This window comes from Myxine glutinosa, chromosome 2, assembly GCF_964187855.1.
Source record: "Myxine glutinosa chromosome 2, kmMyxGlut1.1, whole genome shotgun sequence".
In the NCBI taxonomy this organism is placed as follows: domain Eukaryota; kingdom Metazoa; phylum Chordata; class Myxini; order Myxiniformes; family Myxinidae; genus Myxine; species Myxine glutinosa.
Genome location: NC_136262.1, coordinates 89,800,853 through 89,824,861, shown reverse-complemented (window position 1 = coordinate 89,824,861; position 24,009 = coordinate 89,800,853). Strand labels below are relative to the sequence as shown.

General features: G+C 46.1%; 1 protein-coding gene across 2 annotated transcripts in view; it reads right to left on the bottom strand.

The window, feature by feature from the left end:
* LOC137421594 (uncharacterized) overlaps positions 1-24,009 on the bottom strand; it is a 152,513-nt gene that overhangs the window by 10,102 nt on the left and 118,402 nt on the right. For both annotated transcript variants that reach the window (XM_068107802.2, XM_068107803.2), the window contains 3 exons: positions 18,446-18,557; positions 17,682-17,726; positions 3,413-3,693 (listed from right to left, as the gene is read on the bottom strand). In XM_068107802.2, the coding sequence (XP_067963903.1) occupies positions 3,413-3,693; positions 17,682-17,726; positions 18,446-18,557 (438 nt within the window). The remainder of the gene's footprint in view (positions 1-3,412; positions 3,694-17,681; positions 17,727-18,445; positions 18,558-24,009) is intronic.

Genomic DNA, 24,009 nt, shown 5'->3' with positions numbered 1-24,009 from the left:
AGCTCTAGCTTCGTCAGCCAAACGTTGGTGCAATGATATGGCTGGGCAGTGGGATCGGATACCGGCCGCATCTACCTGGCCTCATTGGGACTGTGTGTTCAAACCAAAGGCGTGTGTTCTCTCAAACTGGGAGTCAATGATAAGTTGTATGCTGATGTTAGAACCGCAGTAATGCCAGATTTGTGTGCCGATGTGCTGCTGGGTCATGACTTCTTGTGCAGACGCGGACGTCTGGAAATGCGTTTTGGGGAAGGGGATAACACACTCTCGGTATGCGGCCTAGCCGAGATGACTATAGACTCCCCCCCCCCCCCCCCCGGCTCTGTTCCCTAGCCTAACTGCCGATTGCAGACCTCTAACCGTGAAGTCGCGGAGGTATACTCACGCCGATGCCCTCTATATCGAAGACGAGACTAAGCGTATGCTCCGCAAGGACATTATCGAGCTGAGTAGATCCCCATGGAGAGCACAGGTACTGGTGGTGCACACTGAAAATCATAGAAAAAGACTCGTCATCGATTACAGTCAGACTGTAAATAGATTTACGCAATTAGATGCGTATCCCCTGCCAAAAATGAGAGAAGTGGCTAAGTATAGGGTCTTCAGTACCTTGGACCTAAAATCCGCGTATCATCAAATACCGATCAGGGAGTCAGATAGGGCCTATACCGGGTTCCAATCCGGACAACGGTTGTATCAATTTCATCGAATTCCGTTTGGGGTCACGAATGGGGTGGCATGTTTTCAACGTGCAATAGATGACATCTTGGTTAAAGAGAAACTGAAAGCCATCTTCGTTTACGTGGCTAACGTGACGGTCTGCGGACATACTCTGGAGGGGCACGACGCTAACTTGAAATGATTCTTGGAGGTGGCACGTCGTTACAATCTGACCTTCAATGAGGAGAAGTGCCACTATGCTACCAAAACAATCGACCTCCTGGGGTACACAGTGACCGGCAGGGAGATAAAACCTGACGCCGAGCACCTTCGGCCTCTGCTAGAAATGGCGGCACCGTGTGATCGAGTGTCCCTGAGGTGGAGCCTAGGGCATTTCACACATTACTTGAGGTGGGTCCAAGGCTAGTCAGAGAAAATAAGGCCTTTGGTGGACTGCAAAGCTTTCCCTCTGAAGCAGGACGCCCAGGATGCCTTTCCACTTCTGAAGGAGGATATCGCGGGGGCCTGTGTGACTTCTATTGATGACAACATTCCATTTCTCGTTGAGACAGACGCCTCCGACTGTGCGATCACAGCCACCCTCACCCAAGGGGTTAAGCCTGTGGCATTCTTTTCCAGGACATTGACCTCGAGCGAACGCAAACACTCTGCGATAGAAAAAGAAGCTTACGCAGTCATGGAGTCTGTCAGACGGTGGCGCCACTTGCTGTTAGGCTGGAAATTTGATCTCCTGACTGACCAACAGTCCGTCACATTTATGTACAGCCACAAGCACCCTCAACGCATTCAAAATGAGAAAATATCTCGATGGCGGGTCAAATTAGCTGACTACTGTTATGACATAATCTATCGACCGGGAGCGAAAATGTAGCCGACGCGCTATCCCGCCCATCGATTTGTGCCGGCATGACTTCGGAGGACCTGAAGCGCATTCATGACTCGTTGTGCCATCCAGGGGTAACTCACCTTGCTCATTTTGTGCGCTGCCGCAACTTACCCTTTTCGATTGAGGATGTCAGACACCTATGTCGAATGTGCTTGGTGTGCGCTGAGTTGAGGCCGCGGTTCTACAAACCGCCAGTTGGGACTCTCATTCAAGCGAGTCGACCGTGGGAATGGCCAAGCATTGATTTTAAGGGTCCCTTACCCATGCAGAGCACTCTACGTTACATGTTGACCGTGGTTGATGAGTATTAGCGTTTTTTGTTCGCGTTTCCGTGCTCGGACATGTCCTCCAGCACGGTCATTCGATGCCTGCGTCAGCTGTTTATCATGTTCGGGTATATGGGGTTCGAGCACTCCGATCGTGGCGCTGCATTTATGTCTCAGGAGGTACGGACCTTCCTCGTGGGCCTGGGGATAGCCGCCAGCCGAATGACTCCCTATCATCCTGAGGGAATGTCCAGGTGGAACGATTTAATGGTGTGATCTGGAAGGCCGTAATGATGCGATTGCGTACGCAGTCGATGGGGCTGCACCAATGGCCCCAAGTGGTGCCTGAAGCATTACACGCCCTTGGTACGTTACTATGCACGGCCACGAATCAAACTCCGCACGAGCGTTTGTTTCGCTTTCAGCGTCGCGGCGCCAGCGGACAGTCGCTGCCCGTTTGGCTTGTCGATTTAGGCCCCGCATATCGGAAGCAGACGGTACGACAGAGCAAGTACGAACCGACCATAGATTTGGTGCAACTTGTGCAGGTGAATCCACAGTACGCGACCGTACGGTTGAAGGACGGCTGTTTGTTGACCGTATCGATCCAACATTTAGCGCCCTGCGGGGAAGGGCCCGAGGATGAGGGGCCCCGTCATGACATGGGCACCGCGGATCCGATCGCCGAGGTTGAGGTGTCCGTGCTACGGGGAACCCCAAGGCCGGGTCAGGCTGCGAGTGACGACATGCCACGACAGATGGGGAATGCTGGGGTAGCATCTCCTGATTCGCCTTGTCCGACGGCTCCCGTGATCGAGCGCGGTTCGGTTAGCTACAGGACTCGCGCCTGGAATGTCGTCGACCCCAACGCTTGGGATTGTGACGAGTTGTTGGGATACTTACTGTATTTGACATGATTGCTTTATATTTTATACATTTATACTGTTAGTCTTGCGTGCTGGCTGAAACTTTAATGGTGGGTGAATGATATGCAATTGTGGGTTGCATCTCCGAGCAGTGCCCTCCTCCCTGAACACATTACTGATGATGCAGTCCCTGAATTGACCACGCGTCTTGGGGACGGCTTACAAAGCTACCTGTAAGCGAGGAGGGATTTTATTTCTGCTGTTGTGGTCTCCAAGTTGGTAAGGACGATGATGACATGCCTATGTAATCGCATTGTCTCGGCATTGCCTCAGTATAAATGGAGGTTGTTTGGGAATGCTTGCTTATTAGTGCCTTATATTCTTTCCTATAGATATGTTGCATTCGAGTGAATAAAAGCTCACTTTGGAGTCAGCTGTGGACATCTCTGATTTTCACCATAACGTCACTGGCGAAATCGAAAATTGACACTCTAGGGCATTTTTCAGCGCTTTGTGATTGGCAGAAAAATTCAAGAAATTCCCCCCTTCAATTTAGACCATGATTAATGATTTTCAATGGTTTGAAAAAAAAATTACGTGGGTTACCCTTTAACAAATATTATCTTAGAAATAGATCTGTAACATGAAGAAGACGAAAGCAACGTTGACAAATACAACGGAAATGTGCAAAACAGTGAAATGTCCAAACAAACCTTGTTTCCAGTGCTGTTGAAAGGATCCGATCCCGACGAAGGGAAGAGATCCACACCCGAATTTCCAAATGGATCTGCTCCAGCTTTCCCAAAGGGATCTGAACCAGATTTTGAAAATGGATCTTTCTTTGCAAAAGCCTCTGATCCTGATGAAGAGAATGAATCTGTACCAGATTTCGCAAAGAAGTCTTCACCAGATTTCCCAAAGGAATTTGTGCTTGGCTTCGGAAATGGATCAGCTGCTTTAAAAGGATCCTCACCAAATGGATCTTTTGTAAAACCTGCAACCAAAAGCAGAATAACGATTAATGAACTGCACTGATTATATTTATTTATTTATTTATTTATTTATTTATTTATTTATTTATTTATTTATTTATATATATATATATATATATATATATATATATATATATATATATATATATATATATATATATATATATATTGTTGCGGATATGGGACTTGGCCTCAATATCCGCTTGTAAATACTCCCCTATTTCCCCAATACTCCCCAACTATCCCCAATCCCCCATTCCCTAGTCCCATTGTCTGTAAACAACACTCTGTAGAACCGACCTTCCCCTTTTTCCCCCATTAAATGTCGTGCCCAGGTCCACCGCATCTCACGTAGACAACTTTCGGACATCTTGCTAGTTATTCTTAGTCTATGTCAGTTAAGGACTCGTTTCCATTAATTCTGACTCTTCGTTGCACCAGAATGTGATTATATGGCACCAGTAGTGAGTTTAGGACCTTCCCATACCTCCTCCCATCTTCTTCCCCAAACAACAACTACAACAACAACTACAACAACTACAACAACGGCGCGCGCGGGGAGTGTGCGTCCTCACTCCGGCTCGGTTAGCCGCCATTACCCATGTGCACCGACGGGGTTACCACGAAGGGGCTGCCTGTCGGCCCCTCGTCAAGGGCGGAGCCGGTAACCCCCGCACCCAATGAGAAGCAACGGGCCGATTCCATCTGGGGCGGAGCTAACGAGCCGAGGGCGTGTCACTCCCCGCCGGATATACGCAGCGACTTACCGGACGTGACGTGAGATGCGCCCCCAGCTTGGAGAAAGAAAGTCACCTTCGAGCGCTGAGTGAGACCTCCCGCATCATTGGACCGGACCGGGTCGATTCTGTCCTTGAGCCAAGAGTGCACCTTGAGCCATCGACTACCCGCTTTCCTTGCCATCAATCCCCGTGTGAGTCAGTTTTGTCCCGTTTATCTGTCGTCTGTCGGGGCTAATATAAGAGTGTGTCTAAGTGCCTGCCTTTCTATGCTGTCCCTCTTGTCGTTGTAATCTGACCTTCCGCCCTAATATAACCTCCTCCGGAGGTCTTGAGAACTGAACCCTTGGTGTCGTGTCATTTTAACCCAGCCGTTGTGTCCTTTTCCTCAATTGATTTAGCGTAGCGCGACTCGGCAACGTTCGAGTATAATCGGGTAACTTGTGCGGACACGGCGGCCATTCCGCTCGGCCCACCATAACATCAAAGTCGTGTCTGTAACAATTGGTGTCAGGAGTGTCGGATTCGGACCTGGGACTAAATTTGTTAGGCCCAAATTTTGGGAAGTAGAATTCGATCCGGAGCGCGTTTACGCGCTCGAAATTATAAAGGCGAAATTTGATTGTGTTTTACAAAATATAAAAACCCGAATTTTGAAAGTCGCGCTATGGCGGATCAAGACAGCTGGGGTCCGGTAGAGGAGAGTGAGGCAGGGTCGGTCCAGGACCAAATTGAGGGACGCGAGGAGAGCGAAGCAGCGAGGGTAGCAGACGCGCGAAATAGCGCCTCGCACATGGCCACGGCGCCCACGCCCGCGACCGTAGTAGCGCCGCTGGTAAATTTGGACCTTTTTTTCATACAAATGAAGGCCCTTATGGCCCAGAATAGCGAGCAAATGAGGGAGGAAATGAGGGCTCAGAGTGAGCGATTGGAGGGCCAATTGGGGGTAATGGGAAACCAAATGGGGGTAATGAGGGACGAAGCGAGGGGTACCGGTGAGAAGTTAGACAATAATTTTGAGGGGTTAGACAACGGGATAAAAGAGGTGAGAAATGGGTTAATGGGGGTAGAAAACAGAATGGCCGCTGAAGAGAATCAAATGGAAGGGATGCAAAAGGGGTTAGAGGGGTTAGAAAACAGTATGGAAGGCAAATTGAGGGACATGAGGGACCAAGCGGAAAGGGAAGTTAAACAAATGGGGCAGCAGATAGAGGGGGTCAGAATGGGGGTAGAAACCAAACTGGATGCTCACAGGGAGGAAATGGAGCAGATGAGGGTGGCATCTGGGCAGGAGATGCAAGTGATGGGAGAGGAGATCAGAAGAGGAGTGAGTGAGGAGGTCGGAGGAGTGCGCGAGGAGGTGAGGCACTGTAAGGAGCGCATGGAGAAGGAGGTGAGAAAGGGGACTGTAAAATTGCAAGGGGGTATAGAGGAGTTGACGCTGGGAGTAGAACAACTGACAGTGGGACAAAAGGAGTTAGTGGAGCAGGTTCAAAGGAACACTGCGGTATTAGGAGGTTTAAAAGCGACACAGAAAGAACTAAAAGATGACTTGGTAGCGACGAAGAGGGAATGTCAGATGGTACGTGAGGGACTGACAACGAGGCTGGACGAGGTGATAGAGGTAATGGAGACGAAGGACCGGCAGGTGAGGACGCACATGGAAACGGTCAAGGTAGCCTTGGAGGACGAGCTTGAGGAGACGTACCGGGGAATAAAAGAGGTGAAGCAGAAATTAGAAGAAGTGGAAGGAGGGGTGAGCGAAATTAAGAAGCGACGGAGAGAGGATAAGAAAGAGATAAAAGAGGAAATAAAAGAATTGGTCCAAAGTCTGTGTTTGGATCGTGATGATGTGCTCATTAACCGGATGAGGGATTCGCAGGTGATGGAGGAGAAGCGAAGAGGAAGAGGACCCGGTGTAAGTGGTGACCAATATGGTCGTGCGTATGATGCGCCAGGGGATTTAAGAAGCTTGGGGGTCGAGATGGACCCGGGTGTTCGTGAGAGGCCGTGGGTGAAGTGTGCGACAGGTCTGGTGTGCGAAAAAGGAGGTGTGCGAGAAAGTCCGACTCTGGGGTGTGTGAGGAAAAAGTGCGTGCCAAGGAGTGAGGGTGCTGGCGAGAGTGAGTCGGTCGTAGCGCGTGTGCGAGGGAGCACATGGAAGCGCGGTGTGGTAAGTGTTACAGAGGGTGTGACGGGAGAGTGTGCGCAAGAGTGTGCGCGAGAAAGGTGTGTGACGGACGGGTGCATGGGGAAAGAGTGCGCTGTCAAAGGCAAGGAAGAATGCACACCGGTGGTGAGTGTTACAGAGGGTGTGACGGGAGAGTGTGCGCAGGGGTGTGCGCGAGAGAGGTGTGTAACGGACGGGTGCATGAGGAAAGAGTGCGCTGTCAAGAGTAAGGGTGAGTGCGTTGTCAAGAGTGGTGGTGAGAGTAGTAAGAGTGACAAGGAGCGTGAGTTGGTTGTGACAGGTGAGCGAGGATGTACACCTGGGATGGAAGGATGCACACCTGGAATGGTAGAGCGTGAGTGGGAATGCACGCTGGAGTTGGTGGTGAGGCACGTGGTTGGGTGTGCGAATGAGAGCACACCTGTGATTGTCACAGAGGAGGTGACCGAGGAGGGGGCGCGAAGAGGTGTGTTGGTGAGGTGTGCGACCAACGAATGTGTGCCAAAGTGTTCGGTGGTCAGGTGTGTGACCAAGGCTGTGAGTGGAATGAGGGTACCTGGGTGTGTAAGGAAAGGTACGAGGAGCATGGGAACGGCTGGATGTGTGAGCAAGGAACGGGCTGCGGGGTGTAAGCATGCAGGTGAAGCATCGACGGTAACCAGGTTAGAGGTTAGGTCGACTTTTAGCCGAAGCGGGCCCTCGGTGCGTGCTGGGCCTCGCTTTGAACGGCCGCGTCCGTGCTCCACTAGGCGGAGCGGGCAGCCCGATAGAAAGGGTCGTCATGGCGACCACTTTTTGTTGAGGCAGTCCGGCAGGTCGAGATCGGGCCATGGGATGGCTCCGTGCCGAGATGGTGCGTGGGGTCTCGGGCCGGGTAAACCTCCTTCCCTGCACCGAATGCCGGACGCGTCCAGCCGCTGGCACCGAACAACCCGCATTCATGGCTTGGCTGTACGAAGCCGGGCTTTGGACAGGAATTGGCGCACCGAGAGGCATTAGTGAGTAGACGGGTGATGAGGATAGCGTTTTGGACCCAAAATTAGAGAAAAACAAAATTTGATGATTGGCAAGGGATTGGCAGTAGTGATTGGCAGATGATGGGTAGTGATTGGCAAATTTTTAATTTGTTGAAATTTGATGTGCAAAATTGGTAGTGAGCGATGGGCCCGGTGGGTAAGGCGGGCATCCCTGCCACCCTTCCCATAGTGGGGGCAAAGGAGCAATAGCTTATGGGGTGTATGGCAGTGAAAACTAGCCCGGGTGGGTTAGGTTATATTGTAGGGATCTAGCGAAGATGACATTAGGTGACGTTAAGTTTAGTTAGTGACTGATACCTGTAGTGGGGACGCAGGTAGATTAGTATGGATGATAATGACGAGGGAGCGCAATAGTTTAAAGGGACGACTGGGAAGCGCAAGTTTCAGAGGGGAGTAGTTAGATGAGATGATGCTGTGTGAGAATTGAACAGGTGTGATTGCACAGGTGTGCAACTGGACAGGTGTGTGGAGCAGTGTGTGAGTAATGAGTGTTGGGGATCAGCGCGAATGCGCTTGGGGAGAGAAGGGTGCAGGTGGCACCAGGTGTGAGAGCACAGGTGTGCAGGTACAGGTGTGTGGAGAGAGTTGGAGTAAGTGGTACGGAGTGGTGTGCATGGTGCGAAGGTGTGGATGGGGGAAGAGTGGACCCCTTTCACGAATACCCGGGGCGGGTAGTGTAAGTGTTAGGTAGAGGGTATAGGTAAATTGTGGTTGGAAATTGGCATTTGTGGTGCGGTTGCAGAATGGTATTGTGGATGGGTGCATTAGTGTTGTGGAAATGGCTGGGCGTGTAGCCTGTTAGTGTGTGTAGTTGGTTGGGCACTCCACCACTGTGAGGATGTCGGCCAGGTGAGGCCGCAGGTGGGCTCTGGGAGCCGGTACTTGTGAGTGGGTGCCTGAGGATCCCGGGTGTGGATCGGGCAGCCCAGTGCCAGAGAGGGCACCGAGTGGGGAGAGCGCCAGAGGGCCTTCCCCAGGTAGTTAGGTTAGGGTAAGGAGCAGGTAAGCTCGGAGGCAACTGCAGTGGTGGAGGTGTGCAGGTGGGTAGACCCGCTGGGAGAGGTACACGTCGCAGCCCAGAAATTGTACGAGGGCACCGAGAGATGAATCGGGGGAGTGAGACCCCAAATTGAAAAGCACCACAGTTTGGTCAATGGGAATTGGTTTTTAGAACCCATAGTGTAAGTTGGCCAATGGATTGGCAGGGAAAGACCCCGGGTAATGTAAAGTTGTTAAAGTCATTTAGGAAATAGTTAGGATTGATGAACCTGTCGCACCATACGCAGCCACTTACCTGTGGTGATGATGATGACTCCACACCTGTGTTTTCTTTGTTTGTGTTGCAGAAATGAGAACTGCTGTGAGGATTTGTGAGACGCATCACGACGTGGATGAGACATTGGGGTGATTCCATCTCTCCCTCCCTAGGAGGGACTGATGATGAATTGGTGATAGCAAATTATGATGTTGAGTTGGAGATGGCAAATTTTGATGAAAGTTGAAAATGGCAAATTTGATTGGTTAGGAGGGAGAGAAGACGAATTTGGTTTATGGGAGGAACGGGGAAGACAGTAGGGATGTTTGTTGATTTGTAAAGTAGATGTTTATGGGTAGTGTTGTGTTTTGTGGATACAGTAAGGGGTAAGGGAGGGGCCATGTAGGTTACCTGGTGGGGGGGGGGGGGGGCGTACGGTAGGAACGTACCTGTCTCACCTGGTTCCCATGTGCCCCCAGTGTGCATTACCTTACATTGCGTGCACTTTTGCGCCCTTACCACCTTACTCACTTGTCTGCTTCTTTTGTCTCCCACCTCCGAGGATCTGGCTTTGGGGCAGAGAGAGAGGTGCTGGCTACGCAGTTGTGGGCCTGCACTTTCGCTGCTTGCTGCCTGGATCGATACACCATATGGACCGCAATGTTTGTGGCCACCCACAATGGACCGCAGTTCTTTTGCGGCCAAGCACCACCCATGGATGGACCTATGGGTCAACGTGGCACCTATGCCATACAAGGTGAACCACTAACAGTTGGCCCCCTGACGGCCACAATAGAGAAATGGACGCGGTTGGCGCCTTTCTTTATTTTTGAAAGAAGTACGAAGGCCAAGTGCACCACACGAAGGCAAGACCAGCGGCAGACCATCGGCCGGCTGTGACACCACACCGTGATTTATAGACATTTTATTGGTGCACCGGATGGTGCTGACTGTGTGATGGGGTGGTGCTTTTGGTGCTGGGAAGGGGTGCTCTGCACATTATTAAAGGCCGTAAGGCCACAGAGCACTCGTGGGTTGGTGTATCGATGCTGGCATGCGTGCTCTCTCTATGCATAACATCTGCATGTGTTCCTCCAAAAACAGGTCCTGGATCGTAGTGTAAATAGCAGCGTAGTCTTGTAAATAATGCTCCCTACCGGCTGTATGTTTAGTTTGCGAATTCTTTCCGGATTCGGTTATCCTGTGGGCGTGTTTCTGTGAGGAGAAGGGTGCAACGTCGCAGGGGGACATATTTACTCATTTGTGAATATCTGTAAAACTGTCGCACTCAGGGTAGAGTTAATAGTAGAGGGTACTACATCTGAGTGCCACACTAAAATAGGTAAAAATTTATCGGGTCGGGACGCCCCGAGGGTAGAGAAGGGTGCAATGTTGCGGATATGGGACTTGGCCTCAATATCCGCTTGTAAATACTCCCCTATTTCCCCAATACTCCCCAACTATCCCCAATCCCCCATTCCCTAGTCCCATTGTCTGTAAACAACACTCTGTAGAACCGACCTTCCCCTTTTTCCCCCATTAAATGTCGTGCCCAGGTCCACCGCATCTCACGTAGACAACTTTCGGACATCTTGCTAGTTATTCTTAGTCTATGTCAGTTAAGGACTCGTTTCCATTAATTCTGACTCTTCGTTGCACCAGAATGTGATTATATGGCACCAGTAGTGAGTTTAGGACCTTCCCATACCTCCTCCCATCTTCTTCCCCAAACAACAACTACAACAACAACTACAACAACTACAACAACGGCGCGCGCGGGGAGTGTGCGTCCTCACTCCGGCTCGGTTAGCCGCCATTACCCATGTGCACCGACGGGGTTACCACGAAGGGGCTGCCTGTCGGCCCCTCGTCAAGGGCGGAGCCGGTAACCCCCGCACCCAATGAGAAGCAACGGGCCGATTCCATCTGGGGCGGAGCTAACGAGCCGAGGGCGTGTCACTCCCCGCCGGATATACGCAGCGACTTACCGGACGTGACGTGAGATGCGCCCCCAGCTTGGAGAAAGAAAGTCACCTTCGAGCGCTGAGTGAGACCTCCCGCATCATTGGACCGGACCGGGTCGATTCTGTCCTTGAGCCAAGAGTGCACCTTGAGCCATCGACTACCCGCTTTCCTTGCCATCAATCCCCGTGTGAGTCAGTTTTGTCCCGTTTATCTGTCGTCTGTCGGGGCTAATATAAGAGTGTGTCTAAGTGCCTGCCTTTCTATGCTGTCCCTCTTGTCGTTGTAATCTGACCTTCCGCCCTAATATAACCTCCTCCGGAGGTCTTGAGAACTGAACCCTTGGTGTCGTGTCATTTTAACCCAGCCGTTGTGTCCTTTTCCTCAATTGATTTAGCGTAGCGCGACTCGGCAACGTTCGAGTATAATCGGGTAACTTGTGCGGACACGGCGGCCATTCCGCTCGGCCCACCATAACATCAAAGTCGTGTCTGTAACAATATATACATATATATATATACATGTGTGGAAAGGGTGTGGGGGTTTCCATAGTTAGAATGTAGTAAGCCTCTAGTATCAACCATGTGTTTAAAGTAGTTTAGATTGCCATGTAACGGATCTGTTGGGCTAAGTTGTACATCATATGTGCACTGAGGGGAGGGCAGTGAGTGTAAACTTTAGGATAGACAGGGTAAGGTTGTATGTGTGAAACCTCTACGTAAAGCAGGCGGGGCTAGTTGGAGGTGCTTAGCGCTTCAGATCCAAAACTGTCTGGCCGTTGTGAGCAAGCCATGGTGGAGAGGTGGGAAATGGAGCAGGTATGCAAAATCCTGCCGACAACATCAGACTTTGAAATAATCAGCCTTCAGAAGCTGCAGGAAGGTACGTACATTTAAAAAAATATTTTTAATGTGCTTTTTATTGTATTTGAAATTGTTTCGATCGTTAAAACATCAACGTTAAAACAACGATCAACGATCGTTAAAACGTTAAAACATCCATTTGTTTAAATTGTTTAATTTTTTTCACGCCCGTAGGAGTGACGTAAAGTCGCACATAATAACGTTCGCTGAACTGAAATTTACTCTAGAAGAGTGGCGTAAAGTCGGATTTGACGTAAGTCAAAATGGCGTAAAACGGGGTATGACTGTACAGCAATACCCCGTTTTATGCCATTTCGACCTACGTCAAATCTGACTTTACGCCACTCTTCTCGAGTAAATTTCAGTTCAGCGAACGTCATTATGTGCGACTTTACGTCACTCCGACATCATAATAGGAGGACGTGAAAATTTTGTTTTTTAAATAAATAAAATAGTACATAAAAATTAACAATAAAAGCAGCTAAAAAAACAATTTAAAATACAATAAAAAGCACATTAAAATATTTTAAAAATGTACGTATACGTACGCGTAGCTGCTGGTTCTCATTCAAAACAAAGGCGACACCATATGCATTTTGCCCTGTGCTGTGGTCGCGTGCTTGCTTTGCCTTTCGCTGTTATTTTTGTGATTATTCCTTTACTGTGTAAAGGTTCCTTTACTGTGTAAAACAACCAACGCAACGTGGCAACGGCGAAACATGACGACGATGCCGGCTCGGACGACCGTGACCGTGTCATGCCTCGAGCCGGGGTGCCTCGTTGGGCACCTCGCCGGCATCCGGCGCGACAAACCGATCGACGTGTTCATGTGCACATGTGCATGGATTTGCAAATGCCTGCCTGTACGTCGTCGTTTCTGCGTATATCGCATCGTCCAAAAAAAAAAGAAGCAAGCAACTTCGGCGGCTCGTGGAAAGACGGGACACACCTACGACTAGGAGGCGAGCGTCGATCCCCGGGGCGGCCGGGTTCACGGAACCCTGAGCTCCTTCGTTCATCACAGACGACACGACACGACCACCAGTGAAACTGCTCGGACACGTTGGGTAAAGCACGCCGTGGTGAAGCGGGCAGCGGAGCCACTCGGCACACAAGCCAGCTCACGGTCGACACGTCCGTGCCGGTCACCCTGTTCGAGGAGAAGACCCGACCGATAGAAAACAACGGAGGGACTCCCGACGGGGCGCGGCAAAGATTCAGGGCGAAGCTGCAGCCTCCTACAGTTATTTACTCTAGTTTTACGGTGTTTGTCTTCATTTTAAGGCATTACGCCCAGTTTACGTCAAAAGCCGAGTTACGTCACGGCTTATGGAACCAATTAATGACGTAGGCCGTGGTATTGCTGTATCTACACATCTGGGCAGTGTCTGTGTTGTCACTTAACGACTCCCTCAAACTTTTGTTTTCGTGGTTGTGAAGTGTTTTTAATAACGTTGTGGTGGTTTTGAATCACGTGGTGGTGAGGTATTTTGAATTATGTGGTGGTGTTTTTAAATGACGTGGTGGTGAGGTGTTTTTAAATTACATGGTGGTGAGATGTTTTGAATTACGTGGTGGTGAGGTGTTTTGAATTACTTGGTGGTGAGGTGTTTTGAATTACGTGGTGGTGAGGTGTTTTGAATTACGTGGTGGTGTGGTGTTTTGAATTACGTGGTGGTGAGGTATTTATAATTACGTCATGGTGAGGTGTTTTTAATTATGTGGTGGTGAGGTGTTTTGAATTAGTTGGTGATGAGGTGTTTTGAATCACGTATTTTATGGCTGTGAGGTGTTTTTAATTTCGTGGTGGTGAGGTGTATTTAAAAGACGTGGTGGTGAGGTGTTTTTAAATCACATGGTGGTGAGGTGTTTTTAAATGACGTGGTGGTGAGGTGTTTTTAAATTACATGGTGGTGAGGTGTTTTGAATTACATGGTGGTGAGGTGTTTTGAATTACGTGGTGGTGAGGTGTTTTGAATTACTTGGTGGTGAGGTGTTTTGAATTACGTGTTGGTGAGGTGTTTTGAATTACATGGTGGTGAGGTGTTTTGAATTACGTTGTGGTGAGGTATTTATAATTATGTGGTGGTGAGATGTTTTTAATTATGTGGTGGTGAGGTGTTTTGAATTAGTTGGTGATGAGGTGTTTTGAATTACGTGGTGGTGAGGTGTTTTGAATTACTTGGTGGTGAGGTGTTTTTAATTTTGTGGCTGTGAGGTGTTTTTATTATGTGTTTTATGGCTGTGAGGTGTTTTCAATTTCGTGGTGATGAAGTGTTTTTAATTTTGTGGTGGTGAGGTGTTGTTATTACGTGTTTTATGGCTGTGAGGTGTTTTAAATTACTTGGTGGTGAGGTGTTTTGAATTACTTGGTGGTGAGGTGTTTTGAATTACGTGGTGGTGAGGTGTTTTAAATTATGTGTGGTGAGGTGTAATCATCCCAAACTTCCAGTCTGCACCTACCCCTCCCCTATGTATGTGCTGAGGGGTTCTTTCTTGAAAAAAAAAACATTCAACCTAAATCTTCAACCTAAATTGCCTATAAAAATGTAATATCACAAACACAACAAATACATTTGTGCAAAATAATTGTTTGTATTATGATTGGTGTAAATCATGACAACACAGCAACTCAGGTACAGTCATTATCCTCAGCTGAAATAAGCCCGTTCGTTAGTAACGACGCTTGGTGAGGCGAGCGCAGCGAGCCGAACCAAGCTAGTATATATATATATATATATATATATATATATATATATATATATATACATACAGTTGGACTCCACCATTTGCGGTCCCAACATTCGTGGACCCTGCGCATTCATGGCAGATAAAATGTGACCTGCTTCTACATTCGCGACCCTGTGTCCTGCGCATTTGCGAAACATCTCCCACCAGCCAAAAAAAAACCCATCTCCCACCAGCCGTGAAAAGTGACACTTTTAAAAGCATCTACCATGCATCATGCATAAAACCACTTCCAGCCACACATAAACCATTTCCCACCAGCTGTGCACATAATAGTTCTAAAAGCATCTTCTGCACACCACGCATAAAGCCACTGGACTGCACAACCAGCAATTCGACATTCTTTTTGTGGCGTATTCGCAGTTTTTCACGGTTTTTCTAACCTGCTTCGACATTGGTCGTGTATTCGCGTGTATGCTTCCTGTGCTTTGTGTATTCGTGGTTCTTTGCAGGCATATTCATGGTTTTTCATGGGATTTTTGACTTTCTCTCATGACTCACGAATTGCCAGGAAGCCATACTCACCCCCCCCCCCCCCCCCCCCACTTTACCCATTGAAACAATGCCCCGACATTCGCGGATTCGACATATTCACGGCATTTTCCAGGAGCGTATCATAGGTCACCATCTGATCATTTGAACCCAGTGTGTCGCTTTCTCATTGGTGCATGTGGCCCATAGGCGCTCAGATGGTCAGTCATGCAGCTGGCACTCGCATGCGGCATCCCCCATAGTCTCTAGGAGGGTCAGTTTTGGTGGCGCTGCAGTGGTGCAGTATGGGTTATTCACCGCGGTAGCAGTGTGGATTACGCACCCAATGTAGAAATTGCCTTGCAGAGCAGGGATTGTAGCGCTGAACTGGTTTTGATTTTGTGTATGTTGTGTAATGTAATGTAGTGTGTGTGTGGTGCTATGTGTATGGTTGTGCAGTGGGAATGTGCTGGGAAGAAGAAATTTGAGAGGGATGGAGAGATGGATTGATGAAGTGAAAGGTTTTTGAAAGATGCAGGGAAGGAGAGGTTTCAGAGGGAAGTGGAAAGGGATTAGAATGGATTGAGGAAGAGAGGGATTTCAGGAAAGTGGAGAATGCAAAAGGGGATCGAACCTGCTATGCACACACACAATGCATTGTTATGAGGTTACGAGGGGGTAAGGGTAACCTAACTAAAGATTATTACAATGGAAATATCCAAACTAAGGATCCCTTATGTGTTGAGTGCGGCACCCCGGGGTCTTTCCACTGCAACAATATAATTTTTGAAGTGTTTGTATGTCTGTTTTATTTATATGCACTCCTAAACCGCTGGACAGGGTGAATGGAAAACTTATGATTATACTCAGAGTGCGCACGAAAAAGTTTAAAGCAGTAAAAAAAATCAAAAAAATCAGAGTCCCGGGATTTTAGGGTGGATGGAGCACGCCAATTATTTCTATACTAGTAAAAAGCCCATCAAAAATGATGGGTTGGAACAGCTTATTCGACGGTGCAGCCTCGTGAGCGTGCCAAAGTCTGAAGCCTCGACCTTGTGGCAGGTGTGCTTATAAATTCATTATTTATTTGACATCATTATATATGAGACATCCTGTGGATGTAAATGAACACTCGTTTTACTCTGCGTGGGTTGCACATCACATGCTGCGAATTTCACCTCCCTGCACCTTGTATTTTTGTACATCGCTCCTTTCCTTTGCCATCTCCAGGCGCTGCATAACGTCATTGCCAGGCACCAAAGGGGGCTCGGCAATGACACGCACTGAAATTTACTTTTTACTATAAATTTAAATTTACGCGTACTAAGTTTTCATTCCGGTTGTTTTCTTGTCTTCTTGTTTGTTTGTTTTCTTGTTTTCTTGTTTGTCCGGGCGATATCTCAGCCATCCTTTCAGCTAGGAAGCTGAAATTTTGGCACAATAGTGAGCAAGTGCTTTTGCGAAAACAGTATTTTTTGTTTTTTGATTAATTAATTCATTGATTAGTTATTTAATTATTATCGATTAATTAAGTACCTATTTATTTCCTTTCTCCTCTGGGCATTATCTCAGGCACCTTTTGAGTTAGGAAGCTGATATTCGGACATGACAATGTCCTATTGACAATGCTATTATTTGGACATGACAATGCCATTATTGATTTATTGATTAATCAATTAATCGATTAATTATTTATTGACTAATCAATTAATTATTTAATTTTTTCGATTAATGACTTATTTAATTACTTTTCAAAAAGTTACAGCTTCGGATGAAGCACTGGTGGTTTAGGTATGTTATTAGCCAATTGATTAAGAAAATATTTTATGATTATTATTTATTTATTTTAATTATGCAATTAGTCAATCAATTTATTGTACACCTCTCCCTCCCAATGCAGTCTCTATGAGCTGCACGGCAGTGTTTGCCGGGCGCTCCGGCAATGCCGCGCTGGAGGATATTTATTTATTTGGGGCAGTGTACTTTGAATGTATCTTGTTGCTTGTTTGTGCATTTGTTTGACATTTATGCACTCCAGATCCTCTGGATGGAATTAGTTGAAAACTGGTGGTTGTACTAACGGTGTCTGTTACTTTGGGGAAGCTTTTAAGCGGTAAACCTAATTTGTACTTCTGGACGCCAAACATGTTTTATATTACAATTATAAGAAAACAAAACAAAGAGAGATGCTGAATGTGATGGACATTGTGAAGATCTAGTTGCCAAAAAAAAGAATTCATACTCCAGAAAGTGATGGAAGTCGGTATTACAAATCATAATAAAATATGCCATAGACATCATAGCAAAGGGAGGAATAACACATCCGTAAAATGGAATTCGTTGCAATAAGAATAATTTGTTGAGTGTTGATGATGACAAAAATTTATTCAAACTTTTTAAAATGTGGGGTTAATGCTTTAAAAAGTACAATAATAAGTACAGTTAGGCAGCCATTTTAACCAACCTCTAGGAAATTGTCCTAATTTTATATGAAAGTCTTTCAATTACGAGATAAATTTGCATAAAGACAAAACTTCTTTTCAATTTTTTCACGTGACATTGGACGCATAGTAATCAAGAGTTTGGGATTTACAACAAAACAGCTACCTCGCGTAAGAACTGCCAGCTATCTTGCGTAAGAGCTGTCAGCTACCTCGTGTAAGAGCTGTCAGCTCCCTGGGCAGCTACCTCAGGTAATTACCTGGCAAACTGCATGCGGTAACACTGGTCCATTGAAGGAAACATACCTGTTGCATCTTGTCCTGAAAATGGATCACCCTGAAATGGGTCACCTGAGTGGGGCAAAATGAATACGCAATGTACAATTAATGAGGGTTCGTGCTCCGCTGAAAAATGCATTTCTAAGGTGTAAGTAAACATGCGTAACAAGTCAAAATACAAACAGATATAAGCTGTACAGTTTAATTATATTGAAAAAGGCTAGAAAAACTGTCTTTTTGTAAGAAAATTGTAAATTGAAAAAAAACCCATTAATACTAATAACACAACAATTATTCTCTCTCTGTCTCTCCCATGTCCAGACTCTTCACAGAGCATCAGTTGAAATTTGGACCGCGTACCGGCGATGATTTGCCCACTCTTCATCGAAAGACACTGTGGAATCTTTAACATCTACAAACAAATGCAAGCGGATGCATGGGTTTCCAGATTAATAACTACAGGAGCGATAGTGCACTCAGTGATGCAACACCTTGCCTGCGATATGCCATGGCCGAGGCAAGTCCGCTAGCATCCTGTCAGGTTATTTATGATCAATACAAAAGTGGAAATAATTAGTTCCAAAATACACAATCTGGGGGAAAACAAATCTGGTTCATATTGTGGAAGATATTTCCCAACCTATCCACATGAATGGTTCTTTCTCCACCGCTGCATCTAAACCACAAGATATTAAAGAAAAACATTCTTTATGGCAGCAAAACATGAAGTAAAATTCTCCCACATTAGAATTCTCATGGAGTGAATTTTCATGAGGAACAGTGCATCTTACTGCCACGGAAGGGATCGTCAAGATGGAAGGACTCATCGGATGGGAATGGGTCAGGTCGTGGTGGAGGAGCTGAAGGTGGGTGCAGAACTGTACATTCTGTGCTCGTGTCAAGCTGAAGGGAAGAAGTATAAAAAAATTAAAATATGGGGAAACTTTAACACGAATACACTTGTCACCATCTTTTATATATATATATATATATATATATATATATATATATATATATATATATATATATATATATATATATATACAGTCACGTGAAAAAGTAAGTACACCCCATGTAAACTTTTGACCTTTTCAACATATTTCAACATACAGCTATTTGATCTTCATTTCAACAATATTGATAGATAAAGGTGATATAATACAACAAATATCATGAAACATTTACATTTTGTAGTCCATTGTATAATTTAAATAAACATAAATGCAAATTTCGCATGTGGAAAAAGTAAGTACACCCTTGGCTCTAATAGGTGGTATTGCCCCCTTTGGCAGAAACAACCTCAAGTAGGCGTTTCATATAACTGTCTACCAGTCTCTGACATCGACTGGGAGAAATTTTTGCCCACTCCTCCATGCAGAATTCTTTCAGCTGTGCGATGTTTGAGTGGTTTCTTGCATGCACAGCTCGTTTCGAATCCCCTCACAACATCTCGATGGGATTTAGATCCAGGCTTTGACTTGGCCATTCCAGAACCCTCCATTTCTTTCTTTTCAGCCATTCCTTGGTGGATTTACTGGTATGTTTAGGGTCATTGTCATGTTGCAAGATCCACCTTCGGTTGAGCTTCAACTTTCTGACAGATGGCCTCACATTATCCTCAAGCACCCTCTGGTACAATGAAGAATTCATAGTGGATTATATGATGGTGAGCTGCCCAGGCCCTGATGCAGCAGAGCTGCCCCAAACCATAATATTTCCACCACCATGCTTTACAGTTGGTATCAGGTTCTTGTGGTCAAATGCTGTCTTTGGTTTTCACCAAACATGTCTTCTGGTACTGTGGCCAAATAGCTCTACCTTTGACTCATCTGTCCAGAGCACATTGTTCCAGAAGTGCTGGCCTTTGCCTAGGTGTTCATTGGCAAACTTTAGTCTTGCCCTGATGTTCTTTCTGGACAGCAAAGGTTTCCTCCTGGCACGCCTCCCATGTAGATCAACTTTGTGCAGCCTCTTTCTAATGGTAGACTCGTGCACTTTGACATCAACAGTGGCAAGAGCTACCTGTAGGTCCCGTGATGACATTCTGCGGTTCTTAGAGACTTCTTTCAGCATCTTGCGGTCTGCTCTCGGGCTGAACTTGCTGGGGCGGCCTGGCTTGAACAAGTTGGCAGTTGTTTGGAATCTTCTCCACCTGTAGATGATCTTCTGGACAGTCGAATGATTGATTTCAAATTGTTTGGAGATCTTTTTAAATCCCTTCCCAGACTCGTAGGCATCTATAACATTCTTTCTGAAGGCCTCAGAGAGCTCTTTTGATCTAGGCATGGTGACGCCGCACACTTCAACAACAAAGAGCAAACCAAACTAAATGTCTGAGGTTTAAATAAGACAGGTTCCTCCAAGATCCTCTCTAACGATGTTCTAATCATTTGCACTTGAGCTGGTGCACCTGATTCTAATTTTAGGTATTTGAAGTAGTGATAAATGTGGAGGTGTACTTACTTTTTCCACATGTGAAATTTGCATTTATGTTTATTTAAATTATACAATGGACTACAAAATGTAAATGTTTCATGATATTTGTTATATTATATCACCGTTATCTATCAATATTGTTGAAATGAAGATCAAATAGCTGTATGTTGAAATATGTTGAAAAAGTCAAAACTTTACATGAGGTGTACTTACTTTTTCATGTGACTGTATATATATATATATATATATATATATATATATATATATATATATATATATATATATATATATATATATATACACACATATATATATATATATATATATATATATATATATATATATATATATATATATATATATATATATATATATATATATATATGTATATATATGTGTATATATATATATATATATATATATATATATATATATATATATATACATACATATATATATGTGTCAAGTAGTAGATTTGTTATTGCCTAAAGTTCAGTTATAGACGTTGGGTGCTAATGTGTTATGATTTATATGATGTCTAAAAATGCTATTTCATAAAGTAAATAAAGGGTTTTTGCTTCGTTTTAGTTTTGGATGAGGAAAGGCTTAAAATGAGGTCATGCTGAACAAACTGTATACGTGTGCTTTTTTCGAGGCTGGTCGTAAAACCACGCCCACATGCGCTTGTTTTAGCGTAATGCTAGTAGAATGACATGATCGTTAACCATATATATTTTGTTTTAATCTCAGCAACGCATGACTCTGTATAAACATGCTTTGGATTACTCATGTACACAAACCCATAAAATATATGGGTTTGTTTGGCTAAGCATACACTCTCCTCATTGTGAGTTACATTTCTGTTTTCTCGGAGCCCAGAGAAACATTTGGTCCAAATGATAAGGACGGGCTGACTCCCCCGAATGATAACGGTGGGAGGAACCTCTCCCAGTGTTGTTTGTTCCCTCGGAGATTTCCTGATAAAACGTGTCCCTATATAAATGGACTGGGAATCAATGTGTTTTCAGGAAGGCTTGACGTGGCATGAGACTGGCTCTTGCTATAGATGTCTTGGCCTCCTCCGGATCTGTATAAGTTGGTTATTAATAAAGCTGCGCCATTCCAGGCTATTGTGGACTTCTTTTGCAAACGAAGAGCTGATTCTTCACAGATGGTACCAGGAGTGGGGTGTCAACAGACGCGGAGGACGGGAAACGGAGCCCGAGGGACAGGAGGAAGGCTGACCTGAGGCCGGCGCCGGCACGTTGATTTGATTAAAGGTGGGAGTTGTTTTATATCAGAGGGCTATTATTCCAAATTCGTACCTTCCTCCTTCGAGCGGGTTCAGTCTCCTTGTCTTCCCCGCTGTCTGCACTCGAACAGAAATTGTAAGTAGAGGCTCATTTAGGCCTCAGAATGGCGTAGCTTTGTTAAAGCCAGGATAAACAAGTAAGGATAAACCAGTAAGGACTTAACAGTAAGCTTAAAGTTACAGTTAGCACCAGGAGGGGAAAATGAGGTCGGACAGCCATATAGGTTGAAACCAGGTGGCCAAGATTTTTCCAGGAAGGAACAGCCCAGAGACAAGATGGGGTATGCCATTGCATGCCAGGGAACGAAGGGCTGTGGCTAAACTTAGATAGAAAGCCATAGGAACATAGAAGGCCATAGGAACATGGCCAGTAAAAGGATTTGCGCAGGATATCGGTGAAGATAACGTTCGGTAAAAGGGAAGGGGGGAAAGTGAGGTCGAGCCAGGCCGAGAACTTTCCAGGAAGGAACAGCCCAGAGACAAGATGGGGTATGCCATTGCATGCCAGGGAAAGATGGGCTGTGGTGAACTTAGAAGGTCCAGATAGAAGCAGGCCAGGACCTGGTGGACAAGAGAAAATAAATAAGCTCACAGGAAATGGGCCAGGTGAAACAATTAAGGAGGTAGTTAAGCAAGCAAATCAGCGGCTAATGCCGCTCGTCCATAATCCGGACCAAGACCCCGCGAAAGGGGAGGTAGCCACCATGCCCCCAACCCCCCCCCCAAGACCTGAGCTCAGCCCCGGGGCTCTAGGCAACACCCCAACACCCCCCGCCCTGCCTCCCCTTTCCACCTCAACCCACCCCCCGTCCAAACCCGTCCCAAAAAAATCCTTTTCCTTGAACGAGAGACGTAACATGAATGAGGAATGAATGTATATTGGGATGTTAATTGACGTGTGTGTCTGGCCAATGTGTTTGTCTGTGTGTCATGTGCAAAGCAGAGGGTTTCGGTGTGAAACTTTGTAAGCGATCTGCTCGACTTGGGGGAAATTCAGGCCGGGAATGTCCATTTTAACGTCTATCCGAGAGAACAGGCGAGGTCCTGAACTGAGTCCGGATTTTCATCTGTTTGGGAGTGTTTGGGAAGCGAATTGATATAAATCGGGTCAGGAAAGCACCCGGAGTGCCCTTGTCGATCTACTGTTGATATGAAGCGGTTTCTTGGAGATGGTTGCAGAAATCGAATCAATATGTGTGTTTTACTTGAATTGAAGAGTTCATTCAATGGCAGATATTGTGTATTGTATGTGTGGGATGTATCGCTGAGGCAGCTCACCTTTGGAATTGGTGTCATATAGTGCATTTTGGGGTCGGGTGCGATGAGGTTGCTCAGAGTGCCGGCGATAACTCGCCCACTCTCAGAGGAAGTGTGTGCCCAAATGCATTGTGGGTCATTTCGACTTTGCTGGATGTCGGACGTTCACATGTCAGTATCTTGTCAGAATCTTCTTCTTCATGTCATGTCCTTCATCCTTCATCTTCTTGTCAGAATTAGACATGAGTCATGAGCCATGTCGGAATAGTGGCCGGCTGCGACATATATGCCAGGCAATGTCACAGGACGAATACGTTATTTAAGATGGATTTATAAGATGGATAGATGGATGGATTTATTTAAGATGGCTAAAATAAACGATTTCAAGACAGAGTAATTAATTTCCGGAGTCAAGTTCCAACAGGAAGTCTTGTTCATACAGTAAGGTACAGTGCGGAGTGGCGGCTGGAAGATGCATCGATGCATTTGTGTTGATCGATGCGGACACAGATTTAGTATGCTGGTAAGGTTGTTATTAAAACACATATGGGTCTGAGGGCAGATAATGTGGGACAAGCTGCCTCACGGGCGCTGCAGGGAGAGTATTTGGAAATTCAATAATTTGAACAGAAATGTCACGTTTTCAACAGAACGCTGATCCGAGGAAGGAGGACGGTTGAGGTTTCAACTGTCGGTATGTGGTGTGGCTTGTGCCAAGGTGTGGGCGCGAGGAGGTGTGTTGATGAAGCGTTGTGCGAACGAGGAGGGATGTGCGAAAGGTGCACCAGGTAGAGAGGTGCTGCATTGTGAAGCACGCCTCGTACGGAAGTTCCTGGACGGATTGTGACGGTTGTTGGATTCGTAGGAGCTAGCATTTTGCGATGTAGAGCCTCAATAAGGGTCATTTGTCTGTCTGGATGTGGTTCTTGCAGGGAATGACGCCGGACTTGTATTATTTGCGGAAAAATAAAGCGCTGGTTGACCAATTCGAAGTTTGACCTTTTAAAGTTTAGTTGACTTTTGTTCGAGATATGCAAGGGAAAGGTCAGAGGTAATTCACTAACCTTGGAAGAACGACAGGCGGAGTCAGTCTACAGGGTGTTGCTTTAACGACAGGATATAGAACCTAAATCTGGAGAGAATATCGGGACATATATTGTGGGTAAAACCAAAATCATGTACGTAATTAATGAACAGAGAATATCGAGTCCTGTTTGTCGTTGTAATTGTCGTTGATGTCCCGATTCAGGGGTCTCAAGAAATGTTCCATGGAGGCAGGTCCGGGGGTTTTGGTCCAGCCTGCAAGGAGTCCAGGGGCTTGTTTTAGGGCTGGGTCGCCAAAAATGGGAT